Source organism: Microcebus murinus, chromosome X (assembly GCF_040939455.1).
Source record: "Microcebus murinus isolate Inina chromosome X, M.murinus_Inina_mat1.0, whole genome shotgun sequence".
Classification (NCBI taxonomy): domain Eukaryota; kingdom Metazoa; phylum Chordata; class Mammalia; order Primates; family Cheirogaleidae; genus Microcebus; species Microcebus murinus.
Genome location: NC_134136.1, coordinates 31,265,346 through 31,285,891, shown reverse-complemented (window position 1 = coordinate 31,285,891; position 20,546 = coordinate 31,265,346). Strand labels below are relative to the sequence as shown.

Here is a 20,546-nt window from a genome sequence, read left to right as displayed (position 1 = left end):
TCAAGAGAAACAGAAACATATCCATAGAAACAATTGTACACAGATACTCACAGCTGTTTTAACTGTAATAGCCAAAATGTGAACAACTCAAATGGCCATCAACAGGTGAATGGATAAACTGTGGTAAAGCCATATAGTAGAATACTACTTGGCAATAAAAAGCAATGAACTATTGAGACACACGACATGGATGAATCTCAAATAATTATGTTGAATGAGATAAACCAGATCCCTCCCCCCCAAAAGAATACATGCTGAATGATTCAATTTATATACAATTATAGAAAATGAACACAATTCTATGTTGTCAGAAGGCAGATCAGTGGTTGCCTGAGATGTGGGCACAGGGAGAGATAGGAGGGAGGGATTACAAAGGTGCATTAAGAAGCTTCTGGGGTGATGGACATGTTCACTATTTTGATTGTGGTTATAGTTTTGTGTGTACATACATGTCAAAGCTTATACTGTACACTTACAATATGCAGTTTAATACTTGTCAATTATATCTCAATAAAGCTGTTAAATGAAAAGCATTTGGTAGATCTATATAATACTAAATTGGAAAGATAATTAAGAGGAAACGGCATCAGAGTACTATACTTCTATTTTTGCAAAATAATTTGTGCATATTGTATATTAAGAGAATATACAATGAAAGATTACAACACAATACACCAACTGTTAACACAGGAAAAAACATTTAAGTGATTCAAAAATACATTACAGAGGCATATTTATTAACATCGAAAGATGTTCACAATAAAGTTAGTGGAGGGGGGAGCAAGTTACAAACATATTTACAGAATGATCTTGTTTAGTTTCTTAACTTTCTGAAAATATCAAAGCATATAATGCCATATTTTCACACATAAGAGACTTTCTCTTCAGCTCAAACCAGGGGCTATAATTCCTACCATGAGTCTTAGAGAACTCAGACATAGCCCAAAGGTCCTGGGGATGATTTCTGGACCATACAGACTTTCAGAAACTACTATCTTGTAGGTTGAGACAGCAGCCTCTCTCTTAGCTTTCCTGTTTTGTGTTGTTGAAACTGGAGTTCTGGGTCTAAATTTCTCTAGTTAAGTTTATTTCACACAGTTTTAGCTGGTACAACTGCAGAAATGTCCAGGCTTGCCTACTAATAAAAGATAAAGCCCTTTGGCTTTTCCTATGACACACAGGAGAATAAATCATACATGTTAAAAAATATTAAGGTATGCTTTTACGAGGAGGAATAAAGCAATTACCTTTCTAAATGCAGGGTATGAAACAATGTACAGAATGATTCTTGCTCTTTGAAAAAAAGTACAAATGGATAGGACAGATATATAACAAATTTCACTTGCTGATGACTCCAAATCTACATCTTATTCATTGAACAACGTTTTGGGCACCTACTATGTCCCAGACACTGCCAGATAAAATTCATATATTCTTTCAGACTTTTCTCCTGACCTCCAGCTAGGTATACTCAAATGCTTAATAGACACATGCATTTTGAGGAAGGTAATAAACGCAACACTAGGCAGGGACATCATCCACCACAAACTTAAACCATTAAAACCAGTCTATGAGCTTTGAGCTTTGAAGGCCACCAACTAAAAAAGTGAGGGAGTGTGGTGAGACTGGCTCTGGTGTCAGATAAAATAGCTATGTCAACTGCCTGCTGTGAGAAGAAGAAAAAAAAAACTTGTAAAATATAGTGCCAACAAAGTGTCTTGAAACAGAACAGGCACTCACAAAATGTTTCCTCCCTTCTCCTCTGTGAAATGACTTTGGTGCAAATGAAATAGCCTAACAATTTAAGAATTATAAACATAGAAGCTAAATAAAAAAGGAACAAACAGTACATTTTGTCTGAGATTCTGGGTCATTTCTGTTTTGTAGAATGAGTGTCTGATATGGCTGGAATAGGGGAAAAATAGTAATTCCTCTTAAACAGCCTACAGCAACCCCTGCCTCCTTTATGTACTGAGAGGGCACATTTGGCAATGAGTATGTATCACTCACACACACACATATATACTCTAGGTACTGATAGTTACCTTTGTGTATATATGCCTTAATTCAAAGATATTTTCTTTTTTGTCATTTGTAGCCACAAATGGATCTAAGCAGATACTAGTGAACAAATTTGCTTACTTATGATAAATGGTTCACGATTTTCTCAAGTAGAATGTTAACAATTTGCCTACCTAGACAAGATAAAAATCAACTGTTTTCAGCTCAAGATGCAATATTTATTTGATACCCCAAAAATGGTCTAGTTCAAACCTTGTTTGTCTCAGGTAATATCATGTTAAAGATATAATGTATGATGTGTACACTGTTATAGCCAAAACATAACACAAGGCTCTTTGGGAATGTACAGCTTGCTACAAGTCTGGAGATGGTTCAAAATGTTCTCTTTTATCTCTGGATCATTTTACATTGCTTCGATAATCCCTTTAACTTCTCGGAAAATGGCCATGAGTGTATTATAACTCAAGTGATCGACAACTACAATTGAGCCCCTTCTGATATGCTCCTTTATGTTAATAAATATGGCCACAGCACTAACAAGATTGGCTTTCGCTTCTTGCTGGTTAAAGATGAGTTTTAATGCTGTCAATCCCTCCATATTGATCATATCTCTGGCTGCAGTTGGATTTTCAGACAAATTCACAAGTAATTTCAAAACAAGATTTCTGGTTTTACGATTTCCAATGGAAAGCAAATTGAAAAGCTCTGAAAAGTGATTGGCAACAATGTGGTGATGGACAGAATCAGTAGTCAGTTGCCCTAGTATCTTTAATCCAGACTGCTGTCCAGGTGAGTTCAAGGGAAAAGACATGGTTTCCTTACACATATGCTTAACATGTAATTCAAGCTTGCGCTGTCTTTCATCCTCAGAAGGAGGATTCAGAGTAATTACAGTCTTTTTTCTCACGTCAGGGGAAGGAAAACTGAGCAAGCTTTCAATAAGTGTCACTACACCAACTTCATTAATAAATTCTTGGGCAAATGGATGAACCTTATGGATACCCATTGCAATCTGTGCTACTTTATGAATGAGAGGATCAGTAGTTGACTCAAGTATGCCAACAAGTTTTTCAAATTGCTGAGAATCCATGTAGCATTCCATTTTGCAAGGACAAGCAAATGGCTTAATCCCATTTGCCTCCCTGATCTTGATTTGGCGTCTAATCTCATCTATGGTCTGGATGCAAGGGTCAGAACCAAATGGGCACTCAGGGGTAGGCTGTGCGGATAAGTTAGTGCTCCTGGAAGAGCAAGCTGTAGGTTCAGGCAAAGAATGAGCATTTTCCTCAGCTGAGGCCAGAACAATATATGAAGGAGGCTTTGTCTCAGATGGGACCTGGGATCTATATCCTAATACTGCTGGAATTACAGCAGGGGCATTGGGCCAGATAGTTACCTCAGACCAGTCCTTGGGCCTATTTTTTTCATTAATTTCATCCACAGGCTGAGGCCTAACTATCCTGTAGACAGGTTGAGGATTAAGGTCAAAACTGGTATCATCTCCTTCCCAAAACCAGTTCCCAATAACGTTTTCTTCCTCCTCCTCCTCAGCCCCTGACCTAGACTTATAGCTGGGCCCAGGTACAGGTTCCAACTCTCCTGCACAGACCTGGGCAACAGAATTGCCTTTATTTTCACTCTTAGCACTGGAACGATTAGCAGCCTCTTCTCCCTTCCAGAACCAGGAATTGATACTGGCCTCTTCCCCAGTCCAGAACCAGGCATCAATACAAACCTCAGTTTTACATGTGGAGCTGGTAGCCTCATTCTCAGCCTTGAGACTGACATCTGCCATGGCTTTGACCACAGTCTTAGGCTCTGACAGGGCTCCTCCCTTTACCTCAGCAGCGACCTTGTTCTTAGGCACTGCCTTCATCTCTGTCACTGCCTCTGTCTTAGACCCTGCCTTAGATTTTGCTTTGACCCGGGTCTTGGCTACAGGCCTGACTACAGGCGTAGCCTCCTTCTCTGTTCCAGCTTTAGCCTGTACACCAGCCTTTTTTTCAGTTTTGGTCTTGGCTTTAGTCTTATTCTTAGCCCCGGTCATGGTTGAAGCCCAGTTATATGGCCCTGTCCAGTCTTGGCCTTGGTTGTCAAATATGCCCCAGGTTGATATCTTAATCTTCTTCCACTGGGTCAGGGATAAATTTGGTAGCAAGAGTTAGAGTCAATTGTCAGTACAGTAGTTATACAGTCCCCTTTCCAAACACACTGTCTCTGTGAATGATATGGACAGAGGGCAGAGGCAGGCTCACGCTGGGGAGGATGATGGTTCCCAAGTGCTGTTGAAGGTGATGGTCTTCTGTCAATCCAAAGCTACCACAGCCAACCCTGGAAATGGACCTGAGGTAAAGGAAAGAAATGGGGGCTTTGAGTCATCTCTAACTGTGCTTGTCTATGCAGATAGCCACACAGAAAGACTTAAGAGAGGAGAAATGGATTGTGGTAGAAGTGAATTAGAAAATGCTGCTACCTGATTTTGTCCCTTGCACACTCCCACTACTGCTCAACAATGTTCTACCCAGACACTACCATTCTTTTCTCTCCATCAAACAGGAACGACTATGGTAGGTAAGCTTGCTGAGAGTAAGAGAAGCTAAGGAGTGTTCAGTCCCTTCTGACCAACATGCTGATATATACCACTAGACCATATAGATCTATCCAGAGAGGTCTTACACCAACCTGCACTGATCCGGCACAATTTTTTCCTCCTTTCTTGCTTCCAGTGTCGATAAGCCCTATAGCTGACTCACAGGCAGACCTATGAACAAAAATACAGGCAAGATTGGAATTTTGAGTATTTGGTAGACAGACCTGTACTCTAAACTCTAAACCCAATACCTGCTTTTCCAAATCTAGAGCTTTGGTTATGTAACACTTTTGGCCCCTTTGGTCCTCTTCATGGCTTCCTTCCCCACTTCCTGCCTCAATATCTACCAATTATCCTATAGGCACAATCCTGGCTCATCCCACCCCCATTACCTGTACACATATGTTAAGGCAGAGGTGTCTGGAAAGCTGGAAGACAATAGCTTGAAGATATGATCATGCCAACAGCCATCCCCTACCCCCAATCAACAGGGTGCACAGGCTCACACCCACCTTGGATCCAAATGAATAATTTTCGTTCTCCTTCTTATTCTTAATTAACTTCCAAGTGAACAGCTACCTACAGATCTCGACAGGAATCTAGAAAGGAACAAATCTATGAATAGAAAAAAGGCAGAAATAAGAAAACAGAAGAGACTAAGATGATCTAACATGCAGGACAAGGATTATAATGTATGTTTTTGTATATTCAAAGCCATGTTATATGTTTTCCAGCTGTCTGCTCCTCCTCAATGATTCCCCAGCCATCCTCCCAACATCTGTAGCCTATCTGATTACACTTCCTTCCAACTATGAAGTCAGCCATTTCCCCAGCAGAGGCCACATCTCTTTCTCTGAATAAAAACATGAGGTACAGGAATAGGTAGTAGAACATAGGCAACTGTATTTAGAAAGCAGGCAGGGAGAATACTGGAGACTATTACTTCAATACGATCCCTTCCCTCCCCATGCATACCTGGATCTACCTGGTTCATCACCTATGCCAGCCTGCCCATACAGCAGAGGTCCTCAGGATATTCTATCCTTCCCACCAAAGAAGAGTCCTCTAGCTGAAGAAGAGTCACATTCTATAGAAAGAAGGAAAGGCACTCAGTGAAACAACAAGAAACTATGTTGACAAGGTCAGAAAAGTATCAGGTTAACAGATTCCTAGAATTCGAGTTCTAGCACCTCCTTTTTGAGAATAAGGAACTAAGTAAATGGAGTCTCCCACCTTTCGTAGCTACTCAGATATTGACCATCAGAAACGTCCTGAATTCTTCTGTGGGGACTGTTTCTGTACCAAAATGACAGGGGCCGTGATGGGTGACTGCAGTTGGAGATGGATTTCTAGAACCAGAAACTGAAATGGCAGATTAACTTCCAAAGCTCTAAACTGACCCTTCAGAAAGATTTCCTCTATTCTGAACCCCCATTCCCACATATCAACATATTATTTAAAGTGGATTGTCATGTTGAGAAAACAAATTCTGAATGAAGAAAAGTGGATTAATACTATACTGTTTATTTACATGTCCCCAAGCATGCTGTGAAATTCGACCAACTCCTCATCCTGCCTATTTGCTTGCACATTTGACAACGTGGGGATTTAAACATGGAAGGCAATAAAACAGAGTTGTATTAAAAGACAGATGACTATTTCATTTTGGTGTCTTCATAATCTACCCCCTCACAGTTCTACTTCTGCAGAAAACCAAAACAACTGTGCACACAGTAGACTTTTGACATCAGGACACTAGGCCCAACGGGCGCCTTTCTGGAATCAGAGCCCAGAGTAGCAAACTCGACCCACAGGGTCACAGGGCTCCGACACCAGCCCCTGCCCCAGACGGCCTCCCCAGGCTCCCCCACTCCCACTCACGCTCCCGCTCCGCCATTTCTCCCACAGAGGCCTTCACCTCATTAGGCAGACACCGTTGAGGGTGGGACGCCGGCGCCTGCAAAGCTGTCTGGGACGCAGTCAGCGCGGTTCCCCTCCAGACAACCTGTGGTGCCTCTCTGGCCACCCCTTCTGCCCTCGGCCAGGCCCGACCCACGCAGGTCGCCGCCTCCTCTTTGCCAGGGGTCCCCGGGCACTGCGCACCTTTCTCAGGGACGGGATCCGATCGCGTCGCGTCCTCCTCGCCGGGCTGCCAGGGTCTGGGGGACAGGCTGCCAGCGGGTCGACGCGGGAGGGGACCACCCACGCCCCCCACCACACCCCCACTTGCCTTCACAGGCTCAGGGCCCAGGCCGTCGGCCTCCCCCTCCTCTCCTCCGCTTGGCTCTGCTCTGCTCTGGCTGCTCCCTCACCCGGATTCCCACCGCCTTCTGTGGTGCGATCAGAATTGCGAAAAGGCGGCCCGCCCCCCGCGCCTCTGCAGCAAACTGGGCAGGGGCTACGCAGGATGCGGCAAGAGCCAGTCGCCTCGAGGGTGTCGGGAAGGGGGGCGGAGGGATACTGCGCGAATGGGCTCGACGCCCCCTCCCGGGCCCACCGTAGTTCCGACCCAGAGGTGGGCGGGGCCACCATCAGCCCGGGGCCTGAGGGGCGGGCTGGCACTAGGCTGCCTCAGTAGGACCCCGCGGACCCTAATGTGGCGACCACCGCCACATTTCTGGCGCTGCTACAATAAAAGGGACCGGCGGGAGGCGGGGGGCGTAGCAGGACACGGGCGTAGGGGGACACGGGAGGTCGGGAACAGCAGCGCATGAGGAGCAGCGGATGGATACTAAGTAGACCCTTAGTGTGCTTGCTTCCCCTCGCTGGCCAGCTCACCCTCTCTCCTGGACACTAGTGGGAGAGGGGGAGGCGGTCTTAGGCCAGACTGCCCTGGGTCTCTATGGTGGCCTTCCCATGCTTTCTTTCACTGGTTGGTGGGGCCACGTAGGGAGGAAAGTACACCTGCTTTTAAGAGAACTGGGAGGGGTCTCCCATAAAGGCCTCACCAGTGCCCCTTTTCTACAAAAAGGCTGACCTAGACCTCTAACCCTAGGGAATCAAGTATTGGTCTGTGCCAAGAGTCATTCATTCTGCCACACTGCTTTTTCTCATTCCAAATGGTAACTCACTTTGGCATTGCGCTGTCCCCAGCTGCCCACTAAAAAGGGCCTTTCGTTGTCAGGATCTACCTGGGGTCACACAGTCCTCCCTCTCTGCTTTCTGACAGTCAACTGTCAGGCACCAGGTAGCGCCAGTCCTGGCTCTTCTTCCACTCTTTCAGGAAAGGGGGTCACTACCCATGTACTCTTTCAAGGCAGATCTCAGATCTCAACTCTTTTCTCTCAGCCCTGCACGCTGCCTAATGAATGCACGTGCTCTTTCCCCCTGAATCTATAAAATTTTTTACTCTCTTCCAAGCAATGGGGAGTTTGAGTTAGAATGTAAGTCCCATGAAGGAAGGGCTACATTTTTTATCTTGTTCACAGCTGTATCCTCAGCACATGTAGACAATGTGGTCAGTCAGTAGTTGAAGGAACTGAGGCCACTGAGTCATTAAAATTACAAGGTACACTCTGTTGGTTGCAGACCAGTACTAATCTGTATGTATGTTTTTATCTTTGCAGCCTGTAACCCCAGGGCTTAGCTCACAGTCTGCCACAAAGGAGCTGCTCTCTATCTGGTTTTTCAATGAAGGAAAGAAAGCAACAAGGAAGGACAGAGATTGTGAACCAAGTCCTGAAGCACACACATATTAGAAATAGTAGCAATACCTCCATTTTAAAATACAGAGCATAAAGAGGCTAAAAAAAAATAATCATTTTTCCTGGTCATTGGTATTCCTTTGGAGGTCCCTCAATCTGATACATAAACATATGTGACTTAGAAGATACTAGTCATACTGAAACAGGAGTTTCAATTGCTTGTCACCCTACTTTTAATGACTCATTTTAGGATATAATTCTTAACATTTGTTTGTTCTTGTTGATTTTGCCCTTCTATTTAAGCTTAATATTAAAACTTTAATATAGTGTCTTAATTAAAAAAGGCATCGGCCTACAGATTCTGATGTGAGAATTTTCTATCTCCAGTATAATGCTTTAAGCATATATGTACAAGATAATCCATTAAATGCAGCATTTCTTATAGTAGCAATTAATTGTAAATAATCTGGCCATCAACAGGGAAAGGATTAAACAAAGAATGGTACATTTATTTTATAAAGTACTATTCTACCTAGTATGATATATCAAAAGTGAAGTAGCTGTATATATACCATAATGGAAATAACTCCAAATACAAAGTTAAGTGAAAATGTAAGTTGTAGAATAATACATTTTCCTTTTATGGAACATGTGCTTTGCAAACATGGAATATGTCTATACAAACTATTAAGTGATTAGCTATGAGGGGGAAGAGCATGGAGTGTGTGTTGTAAAGAAGGATCCACTCCTGCTGGAAAATCAGACTTGTGGGGGGGAGGGGGGGAAGGGCATTTATTGAAACCTTAAAATCTGTACCCCCATAATATGCCGAAATAAAAAAATAAAAATAAAAAAAGAAGGATTCACTCCTTCTTTTCTGTATATATTCTGTATTGTTTGACTGTTTTATAATGAAAATATATTTATATATGATTAGCATATTTTTTAACACTTTGGTTTGATGCTTTTTTCCCTAAAGAATTCTAATAAGAATTCTGATAGTATATATTGTTCATATTCTACAAAACTAGGAAGCATAATTCACTTATAAGATCAGAAAACAGAATTATATACTTAAAAATACAACATATTTTATAGGTGAGATCATTACATGCTTTTGGTGACTGCATTAATAGAAATAGTATAATAGTTTTAGACCAAGAGAATGAAAATTTACTCTTCCTGGTTTGGTCAAACTATACCTGGACATCACATATAAAAATGATTATTAACACACTAAGATGGACAAAAATGATGAGAGCACTAGAAAGCATGTCTTTATTTATTCCTTCTCTGACACTCTTCCTTTCTTTATGTAGATGTAAGTTTTTGACCTATTTCATTGTTCCTTTTCCCTGAAGAACTTTTTAACACTTCTTGCAGGACCAGTCTGCTGCTGATGAATATCCTCAGTTCTTGTTTATCTGAAAAAGTATTTCTCTTTCACATTTGAAGGATAATTTTACTGATTGTAAAAGTATAGGTTGGTGATTTTTCTTCTTTCAATACTTTAAATGTTTCAGTCTTGCTTGCATGGTTTCTGCACTGTAATTCTTATCCTTGTTCCTCTTCAGGTAAGCATTTTTTATTTTATTTTTTTTTGTTCCTTTTAATATTTTCTTTGTCTTTTTGCAGTTTGAATATGATATGCCTAGGTGCATACTTTTTTTCCTAATTATCCTGATTGTTATTTTCTGAAATACCTGGATCAGTGGTTTGATGTCTGTCATTAATTTTGGAAAATTCTCAGTGATTTTTCACTTCAAATATTTCTTCACCTTCAATTTACTCTTTCCCTTCTGGTATTCCAACTATGCATATGTTTTATCTTTTGAAATCATCTCACAGTTCTTCAATGTTCCATTATGTTTTTTTCTTTTTGCATTTCAGTTTGGAAGTTTCTATTGATTTATCTTCAAGCTCACTGATTCTTTCCTCAACTGTGTCTAGTATATTGATGAGCCCATCAATGATATTCTTTATTTCTGTTACGGTGATTCTGACTTCTGGCATTTCTTTTTGATTCTATATTTCTGCTTATACCCATCTGTTCTTGCATGTTGTCTACTTTACCTATTAGAGCTGTTAACATATTAATTATAGTTATTTTAAATTCCTTGTCTGATAATCCAACATCTGCATTCTATTTGAGTCATCTGGTTCTGATGTTTGCTTTCTCTCTTCAGACTGTACTTTTTTCTGCCTTTTAGCATGCCTTGTAATTTTGTGTTGAAAGCTGGATATGATATATTGGGTAATAGGAACTGAGGTAAATAGGCCTTTAGTGAAAAGTTTTATCTTAAGCTGTTTAGGAGTTGAACTGTGCATAGCATTTGCATAGCTGTCACAGACTTCAAATCCCTCTAGTGTCCTTGTTTTTGTTCCTTTCTTAACTTTGAGCTTCCCTAAGTACTTTTCTGAGAGAGAGTTTACATATTGCACCTCTTTTAGCTGTTGTCTACTGTTATACTGGAGCCTTGTCTGCTGGAGCCTTGTTTGTGTGGTGGTAAAGTGTGGAGGACAGGAAGTGCTCTATAATCTTATGATTAAATTCCAGTCTTTTGTGGGTCTGTGTTCCTGTGACCTTCACAAGTGCTTTTAGCTCCTTCCTATCCCTTATATAGAAGCTTATAGGGGGCTGGGGTAGGAGGAATGCCTTTCCCTCAGCTGTAGTTGCCATAAGGCTCTAGTAAAGTCTTTTCCACTGAAGAGTGTAGTCCTTTGTTATGAAGAAGACTCTGGATGTATTTCACAAGAGCACAGTTCCCTTCCCAAAGCCAGAGGCATAAGGGGATCTTTCTGGGATCTTCACTGGGGTTACTATGGTGGGGTTCCTGGAGGTAAAGCCCAAGAAAGTATGGGGACCTCCCCCATACCACAGCAGGTCCCCAGGGGTTTCTCACTTTTATACTATTCCACACTCAGTCTCCAGCAATTCAAGAAAATTACCATTTACGTGTTTTTACCTGTGTAAGTCCCCAGAAGTTTCTGCTCTGTATAAAGAGAGAAAGGCCATGACTCTCTGTATTTGATCATTTTTTCCTCCAGAATTTGGGGTGGTTATTTGCCCTATGATCTCAGTTTTCTTGATGAGTCTAATAAAAGTCATTGCTTCTCAGTTTGTTCAGGTTTTTTCTGGATGTAAGTATAGGAGCAATGACTTCCAAATTCTTTACATGTCAGAGCTGAAACTGAAAGTCTGGGTATGGGTTTTAACAGGGTAGAGCTAAAGACTAATGAACATTACTTTTGTCTTCTTTTCAGCTGAATGTCATATCTAGGTATATAGTTGTCCTTGAAAACCCAGCTACTCCATAAATATTAGCTCTTTTCTAGGTACAGGAAATTTATGGGGCTCCCTGAACCTGACATCTCAGCCCTAAAATTCTTAGCCTGAAGTGCAAATTAGAATCCAGATCAACTGAACTAAAATTCCTGGTAACAATATCTGAGCAACTGTGACTTAACCCAAGGAGAATAAAGTCATCTCTGTCACCACCACCACCACCACCAAGAGGCAGTGCATGATACTACTAGAATCTACAGTTTACATTAGTTGCCTAATGATTGCTAGCTGATTGCATAGACTAGACTTACTAGTTTCTGAGCTCTGAAAGTACATTCTAAAGCTTCATGCAAAACCCAAACTGTTACTTATCTAGGGGGTCCAGATATACATTAAATACTTGAGATAATAGATAAGCCTTGTTTCAATTAAGAGAATCATGTGAAAATGCACCCTTGTGAAAGATTCAAAATATAAAGATATCATAAGTTATCTGTTTTCAATTCAGAGGACTGTACTGAGATTGAAAAAGAAAATTCACAGTGTCAGCAGTTAGAAAGATTTGGTTAACTTTTCCCAGGTACACTAAGCAACACAGGTAGAAAGAAGTGGACGCTTGGAATTTATTGAGAGTTTGGGTTTTGCCAGGGCAGTGGAGCCAGGCACCAACAGAGGATGAGGTAGGGGAGTAGTAAAAATGATGTACAGTGATGGACCATTAGGTTGGGAAGGAAGGAAAGGGTGGAATAGGCTGATATACAGGGAGAAGCGATAAGGGACAGGGGATCTAACAATACTCAGGTTTAAGTTTCTTTATGATGAATACAGTACCTTGCTGCAATCTGTAAGGAATAGAAAATCTGATGATGAAGACAGTGACAATGATTTTGAAAACTTTTAGTGATAACTATCACTAGAGGGATATAGAATAGATGTAGCATAGAGATAATGCACACCAGCTCCAGATTCAAACTACAAAGGCTTGAATCTCAGCTTCTCTGTTAACCAACTCAGTGAGCTTGGCCAAGCTACTTGACCAATCTGTGCCTCAGCTTCCTCATATGTAGAATGGAGACAACAATAGCACCTACCCCATATGTTTGTTTTGAGGATTAAATAAGTAAATACACTTAGAGTTAATAATAGAATACCTGGCACATAGCACCCAATACATCTTAATGTTAATACCAATTACTATTTTAAGTAGTGAAACGCTCAGGCTTGGCAGTCAGACACACTGGGGTTTGAATCACACTTCCAGAGTCCAAGCTTCTTCCTCTATGCTACCTGTCTCTCCACACTAGTTCTGTGTTATTCAGAGAAAAAGATTCCAGTACATGGCATAAAGAAACAAGTGCTAAAATAAGGGCAAATAAAATAATGTGTAAGTATACAGGATGAAGGGCTTACTTTCTACCAAGGAGCAAGGGATAAGGATGAGGGTAACAGAAAGTCTTCAAACAGGCCTTGGCATTTGAGCTGAGCCTCAAAGGATAAGCACAAAAAAGGTTGTAATAACATTGCAGATTGAGGGGAAAGATTTGGGGGAAAGGCACAGAAGTGGTAAAGCACACAGTATAGTTGGGAAATAGCAGATAGTCCAGTGGCGCTTGAGTACAGGCAAAGGGGAGCAGGGCCTGGACTAGGGTGAGGCACCTGAGAGTGATTGCCTCCTTAAACTTTATATCTCACTCTAGTCTTGGCCTTGACTTGAAAGAACATGTTAACAGATAGAGAGAGAAAGGTAGAATCGTATGAAAGGGTGCAGAGTCTTGAAAGCCTTGATCAGGAATCTGGTGATATTTTCCAGATGAGATCCCATTAAAGGTTGCTCTTTTGAAATTGTGGACAGGGTTAAGGATCAGTGGCTGCTAAAAGTCCAGATCAGACAGAATTTTATCCCCAGGCAGCAACATTTTAGGTCAGGTGATATCTAAAGTGGCCTCAATATATTTATTATGTGAAATAGCCCATAACATTTACTTAGCAAGGGGAAAGAAAGAAGAGGGCTGTGTGAGTGATGAGGATTTTACTTTACACTCCAGGAAAACACTGAGGTAGGATCCTGCCTCCTACAAATCTTGCTTAAGTGGTCAGAACGGAGGCAGTCATATTCTTGCTTGGACACACATACATGTGCACGTGCGTGCACGCACGCGCACACACACACACACACACACACACACACACACACTTACCCTGCTCTTTGGCAGAGATTAAAAAATTCCACAGATGGCCAGGTACGGTGGCTCACGCCTGTAATCCTAGCACTCTGGGAGGCCGAGGTGGGTGGATTGCTTGAGGTCAGGAGTTCGAAACCAGCCTGAGCAACAGCGAGACCCCGTCTCTACTATAAATACAAAGAAATTAATTGGCCAACTAATATATATAGAAAAAATTAGCTGGGCATGGTGGCACATGCCTGTAGTCCCAGCTACTTGGGAGGCTGAGGCAGGAGCATTGCTTGAGCCCAGGAGTTTGAGGTTGCTGTGAGCTAGGCTGACACCACGGCACTCACTCTAGCCTGGGCAACAAAGTGAGACTCTGTCTCAAAAAAAAAAAAAAAAAAAATTCCACAGGCATGAACTGGTTAAGTATCTGCTTTGGAGTGTATGTGGGACTTAAAAGTATCTGAGCAGGCAACAGTTTGAAGTTCCCCAAACATAAATGCAGCACCCACAACTGGAATTCAAAGCTCTGATAAAACAAACTATATATATATGTATATATATACATATATATATATATCTTTAAAAGTCATCTAAATTATAGGTACATGTCACAAAAACATATACTGCTTTTTTCACCCATAATAAATACACTGGTGGGCTCTGCCTCCATGACTTTAACTCAGGGGTCCTCAAACTTGTTAAACAGGGGGCCAGTTCACTGTCCCTCAGACCGCTGGAGGGCCGGACTACAGTTTAAAAAAAACTATGAACAAATTCCTCTGCACACTGCACATCTCTTATTTTGAAGTAAAAAAACAAATGGGCAAAACCACCTGCATGTGGCCCGCGGACCGTAGTTTGAGGACGCCTGCTTTAACTTGTCAATGTATTAATAAGGATACACAGGATCAGAGATAGGCTTTACATATATTAATCTGCAGGTGGCTGCTAAAACTAGGGACAATGACACCATTATTCTGACATTAATTCTTTGACACCAACTACTTGGAGTTAGGATCAGACTCCACAGGTTTAAGGACACAGTCACCAACAATAGTGCCCCCGCTTTAGGTCAGATGCCAGCCACAATTCTCAGGGGGAGCACCCATACTTCTGACTGACCAGTTAAATTCAGGGGTTCCCATAACATCATCCGGTTTCATAATTTGCTAGAATAGCTCACAGAACTCAGTGAAAGTGTTACATTTATGATTACAGTTTTATTATAAAGGATATACATAAGATAAGGTCTGAAAGGGTCGTGGACACGGAAGTTCCATGTCTCCTTCCTGTGGAGTCAGAGCCCATCACCCTCCCCAGACAGCAGTATGTTTACCAACCAGGAAGCTCTACTTAGTCTGGAAGTTCAGAGTTTTCATTGGGATTTCATTACATAGGCACGATTGATTACATCATTGGCCCTGTGATGGAACTCAATACCCAGCCCTACTACCCTCCCTGGAGGTTGGGCTGGCCCAAAATCCCAACCCTCTAATCACATGATTGGTCCTTCTGGTGACCAGCTTCCATAGTGAAGCTATCTAGGGACCCACCACAAGTCACTTCATTAACAAAGATACCCTGTCAGGAAATTCCAAGGTTTTTTGAAGCTCTGTGTCAGGAATCACCGACAAAGATCAGATATTTTCTTTATTATACCACACCATGTTTGAAGTATTCTCTTTTGTCAAACTCTGACAAACACACAGACAGAGGCAAGAGATAATAGAGTTTGAGTAGGAAATCATAAACTGAATATCAATCCCAATATTTACATCACCAGAATTCTGGAGAGTAGAGGGAAGAGAATAATAGCAAAGGAGGCATGGATAGGAGGAGGAGGTGGTCCTAGGCCTCAATCTCTACCTATAATTTTAAACCACATGCCCCCTGATCAATCCAAGTTTTTAAGTGTAAATAGGAGGGCCTGAAGTAGTATTACAACATACTTTCAACTCTATAAACTGGGTATAAAAATAAGGATATGAGTAGCATTAGGAAAATTCATTTCTTCCTAGCGACACTTTTCTTTTTCTTTTTTTTTTTCCCAAGACAGAGTCTCACTCTGTTGCCTGGTCTAGAGTGCAGTGGCATCATCATAGCTCATTGCAACCACAAACTCCTGGGCTCAGGCAATTCTCCTGCCTCATTCTCCCCAGTAGCTGGGACTGAAGGCACACACCACCACACTCAGGTAATTTTTTTTCTATTTTTTAGTAGACACAGGGTCTTGCTCTTGCTCAGGCTGGTCTCAAACTCCTGAAAGTGATCCTCCCACCTCGGCCTCCTAGGGTGCTAGGATTACAGACATGAGCCACTGTGCCCGGCCTCATAGTGACAATTTTCTAAACTGTCTTTGTGTGATATTGTGATATAAGAAGAAATAAGCATTTGATCTTTTTTGTTTTGATTGAAACTTGAAATGACTTATTTTTTAAATTTTTATGGATACATAATAGTTGTGCATATTTATGGGGTACATATGATATTTTGATATAAGCATACAGTGTGTAATGATCAAATCTGGGTAACTGGGATACTCATCACCTCATTTGTCATATTGTTGTTTTGGGAACATTCCAAATCTTTTAGTTACTTTGAAATATACAATAAATTATTGTTAACTATAGTCGCAGTATTGTGTTACGGAACATTATGTCATATTCTTTCTATCCAATTGTATTTTTGTACCCATCAATGAACTCTTCTTTATCTGCCCCCCCTTCCCAATACATTTCCTAGGCTCTGGTAACCACAATTCTTTCTTCCAAGTTCTTGGCACAGAGCTCTTAAAAACCTCGTAATTTCCTGAGTGACAGAGGTAATGATAGGAACATCCTTTGTCATATTTGGTCTTAGTCCCAAATTCCTGACATAAGAGCTTCTAAAACTGTTGGAATCTTTGAAGTGGTAAGAGTGTCTTTTTGTATGTTATTGAAATAACTGATGGCTAATGGCCCCAGATAGCGTCAGGATAAGGATGGTCACCAGAAAGACAAAGGCATGAACTTTTGGAACTTTAAGCCACACCCTCTGATCTCTAAGGAGAGGTGAGGGGCTGGAGATTGAGTCAGTCACCAATGACCAATGATTTAATCAATCATGCCTACATAATGCAATCTCCATAAAAATTCTAAATGTCAGAGATTCTGGGTTGGTGATCACAGTCATGTGCTGGGAAGGTGATGCACCCTAACTCCATGTGGACTGCAGCTCCTGCACTTGGGACCCTTCTGGACTTTGCCCTATGTACCTATTCATCTGGATTTTAATTTATATCCTTTATAATGAAGCAGTAACAGTGAGTTAAGTATTTCCTCGAGCTCTGCAAGCCTTCATAGCAAATTATCAAACCTGAGAAGGGGGTTGTGGGAACTCTCAATTAGTAGCCAAGTCAGACCGAAGTGTGGGTAACCTGGAGATCCACTACTTGTGATTTTCATCTGAAGTGGGGGGCAGGCTTGTGGGACTGATCCCTTAACCTGTGGGATCTGCACAAACTCTGGGTAGTGTCAAAATTGAATTAAATTGTAGGGTACCTAGTTGGTGTCTTCAGAGAATTGGAGAACTACCTGATGTGCAAAACTCACACATTCTGTGCCAGAAGTGTTGTGAGTACAGGAACAATTTTCTTTCACTTGGTACTCAGTGCATGCATCATGGGAAGAATATTCAGTTTAAAGAGGACAAGGACTTCTCAAGGTGCTGCTACCTAGTATAGGACCAAATGAACGCATTTTAAGAAATGGGCAGAGAACACAACACAAGAAAGAGAGCAAGGGGGATGCAGACGGGAACCTCTGAGACTATGAAACAATTTCTGTAGCTAGCCCCCAGAATGACCATCTTGTGCACCCCAGGATATCAGAGAGAAGGAGCCTCACATGGAGCACCAATTGACCTTGTGTTTCTAAATGGGAGGGAGCTGCAAGGGGCTGAGATCCAGGAATCCTCTTGGGGGTTGAGAAACTTAGAGTATCCCAACAAGAAATCCTACGTGAAGGACCCAAAGCACCCTAGGTTCCTTACCCTCAGGTCTATGCGTACTGTCTCCCTCTTCCCTAGTGTAGACCAGGTTGAGGTTCAATCCTCCCTGCATTCCCAGCCAGCTGGAGCCTTGGAGCAAAAAGCAGATGTGTCCCCCTCTCTTCCCCTCCCTGACCCTCCTCCAGTTTGCAGCTGGTTTCAGTCATTCCCACTGCCTGGATACTGACAGTAAGAAGACAGCAGAGTGGTGCCGACTTGGTGAGAGGAAGAGAGTGGCAGTGTGGCCCCCGGTCCCCATCCCCACCCCTGCCTTTCCTGATCCAGCGCCATGGGTGAACACGACTTGTTACTTGACCGTTTCCCCTCGCTGGGCTCCTCTGAAGCCTATTCCGCCCAGATGCCCACCGTTCCCATCCGCACATAGAAACAGAGAGTCAGGAGGCGCTGGCGGCACAGGGCCCCACGCCCAGGCTGAACACAGAAGGCAGGAGGGAGTAGAAGCGCCCGAGGCATTTCCTTCACCCGCATCTCAGCCACCACCTCCCACGGAGGCCAAATGCCGGCCTCGCACCCACCTTCTCCAATAGCAACCGCCGCTTCTCTCCACGAATGCCTCTCGCGGGATGACCCCCGGCTTCTCGAGCTCCTGGACAAAAGACAGACCCGGCTAAGACGCTCGCGGTTGGCTGAGGGATTGTTTTCTCTACTAACAAATGCTGTGGGCGCCTGAAAAATTAGTTTTCAGGCTAGTGCATCATGGAGAGACACCCACCCACCTTAACATCCCTCTGCTCCTCCCACCTGGGTCTGTGGATCCTCAGGTGTCTGTCCTTCCCGTCCTTTCTCCGTGCAAGGAAACACACCTCTCTGCGGGCCCAAGTGAGAGCCTGGTCACATGACTTGCCACCGGCCTCACGTGACCGCGCAGTCAGCTTGTCTGCGGCAGCCTTGCACCACGGATGGCGGTCTTCTGCCTCTGGGGGTGAACTGCTTGCTAGGAGACCCTGAAGCTCCTGACTCTGGTGAAGACAGACAGCTGGAAGGCAGGCTGGATTTGGAGCTAAAGCTTCCAGCCCTAGGCCTGGGCTTTGCTCGGTAGGAACACTTGGCAGGCGAGGAACACTCTATGAGGATTTTGGAGATGAAGTGATTTTTAATATTTTGTATGTGACTCGGGCAATATAGTAAAACATACACACACACACACACACACACACACACACACACACACACACAGGAGCTGCCTTTGAAAATGTCCATAACCAAAACAAACATTCAAACTCCAATCTCCACCACCATTTGTGGTTTGTGAAGTGAGGCAAAACTGCCATTTGTCCCTACTTTGATAAATCTTAGCATACTACCGTCAGGTGGGAAAAAACATGTTGCACTGTTAGAAAAATTATACAAAACTTGGGTAAAGTTAACGTAGGTTACTGGATATTATTTCAGTACAGTGCTGGGCTTTCTACTGATTGAACTATCAATTCTGTAGTGACTGATGTTAACTTGCAGATTATTTGTTCAATAAATTTGGAAATGACTTCTGTCCAATGGAACAGAAAACCTTAAATATTTCAAGTTGTTGCTCTGTACGATATTAACCAGTTTTGTATTTAATGCAATGTTGTTCTAATTTATTAACTTCCTATGTGTATGCAATTTAATGTACATATATTTTGGTTATATCTTTATATTGTGTACATTGTATACACAAATCTCCTTCAACCGTTTTCTTAATCTTTGCAGTTGTTCGTTAATTGTGAAAAAGTCTTTCACATGTTCATTTTTAATTTACATGAGTCTTAATTTTACTTTTTTGAAAATTTACAGCATCCTCAGACAAAAAAGAAGTAACATTTCACCATGTCTAAAAATAATAAAACATTTGGTATTTCCCAGATGTCTGAATTCCCTCTCCCAACCAGCTCTATACCTGACTTTTCCGATTCTCTTGCCTGAAGTTATGGTGTGGTTTTAAAAAAAACTACTGCGGCAAAATACTCATAACATAAAATTTATTATTTTAACCGTTTTAAAGTCTATAATTCAGCGGTACATTCACAATGTTGTGCAAACATCACTACTAACTCTGGAACTTTGTTGTCACCTCCAAAGGAAATGTTATGGTCTTTTGAATGTAACAATCATGTGAAAAAGCTGCCATTTTTTGTAGCATGAACAGATTAATATAAATTTAGCAAACTTCGTAATTTAATTTTTCTTGAAACATTTCATATAAAATGCTAGTCTTTCTAAAATCTCATTCATTTACAACTTTTCTAAATGATTTCTTCTCTAAAAATTTGTAATATTTATAGTTTTTTTTATTTTTATGACTATATCCTTTCCAGCATGCCAGTCTATAACTGAAGGTACTGTAAGCATATTGTTTTTTGTATCTAATTTTTATATTTTCCCAATGCCTGTTCTAAATAATTTTTTAAAATGGTATATTTTATTCCAGACTGTGGAATATAGGTTGCTTAGAAAGTCATATTGAAATTGCATCTATTTACACACATTTTAACATGTTATCTAATTTTCTATAGATGATGTCACATTCTTATCTATTTCACTGAATATAAAATAATCAATATAATTTAATGTCAGTAAACCAAACATTTCAATGGCTATGTTGTATTTCCCACTTTCTTTCGTCTAGGAACTTAAAGGAGATCCTACTCCTGGCTTCATTTAATTGGTGTGCTATTCTATTCTTTTTTTTTTCTGGAAACCAAGATATTACTTTTTTTTTATTTCGGCATATTATGGGGGTACAAATTTTAAGGTTTCAAAAAAATGCCCTTTCCCCCCTCCCCCCACAAGTCTGAGTTTCCAGCGTG

At 41.6% G+C, this 20,546-nt stretch overlaps 1 protein-coding gene across 10 annotated transcripts; it reads right to left on the bottom strand.

The window, feature by feature from the left end:
- Positions 1 to 960: 960 nt before the first annotated feature.
- Positions 961 to 18,612, bottom strand: GPRASP3 (G protein-coupled receptor associated sorting protein family member 3). 10 transcript variants are annotated; one of them, XM_075999117.1, is made up of 7 exons: positions 18,477 to 18,612; positions 18,276 to 18,346; positions 13,741 to 13,889; positions 5,588 to 5,699; positions 5,125 to 5,227; positions 4,705 to 4,783; positions 961 to 4,365 (listed from the first exon to the last, which is right to left on the bottom strand). In XM_075999117.1, exon 7 carries the CDS (start codon positions 4,067 to 4,069, stop codon positions 2,426 to 2,428), a length of 1,644 nt encoding a protein of 547 aa, XP_075855232.1. In that variant the 5' UTR covers positions 4,070 to 4,365; positions 4,705 to 4,783; positions 5,125 to 5,227; positions 5,588 to 5,699; positions 13,741 to 13,889; positions 18,276 to 18,346; positions 18,477 to 18,612; the 3' UTR covers positions 961 to 2,425. The 10 variants fall into 10 exon arrangements, with proteins under 10 accessions (XP_075855232.1, XP_075855231.1, XP_075855230.1 ...); XM_075999116.1 differs by having other exon boundaries at positions 13,741 to 13,892; positions 18,502 to 18,612; XM_075999115.1 differs by having other exon boundaries at positions 18,502 to 18,612.
- Positions 18,613 to 20,546: the final 1,934 nt, after the last annotated feature.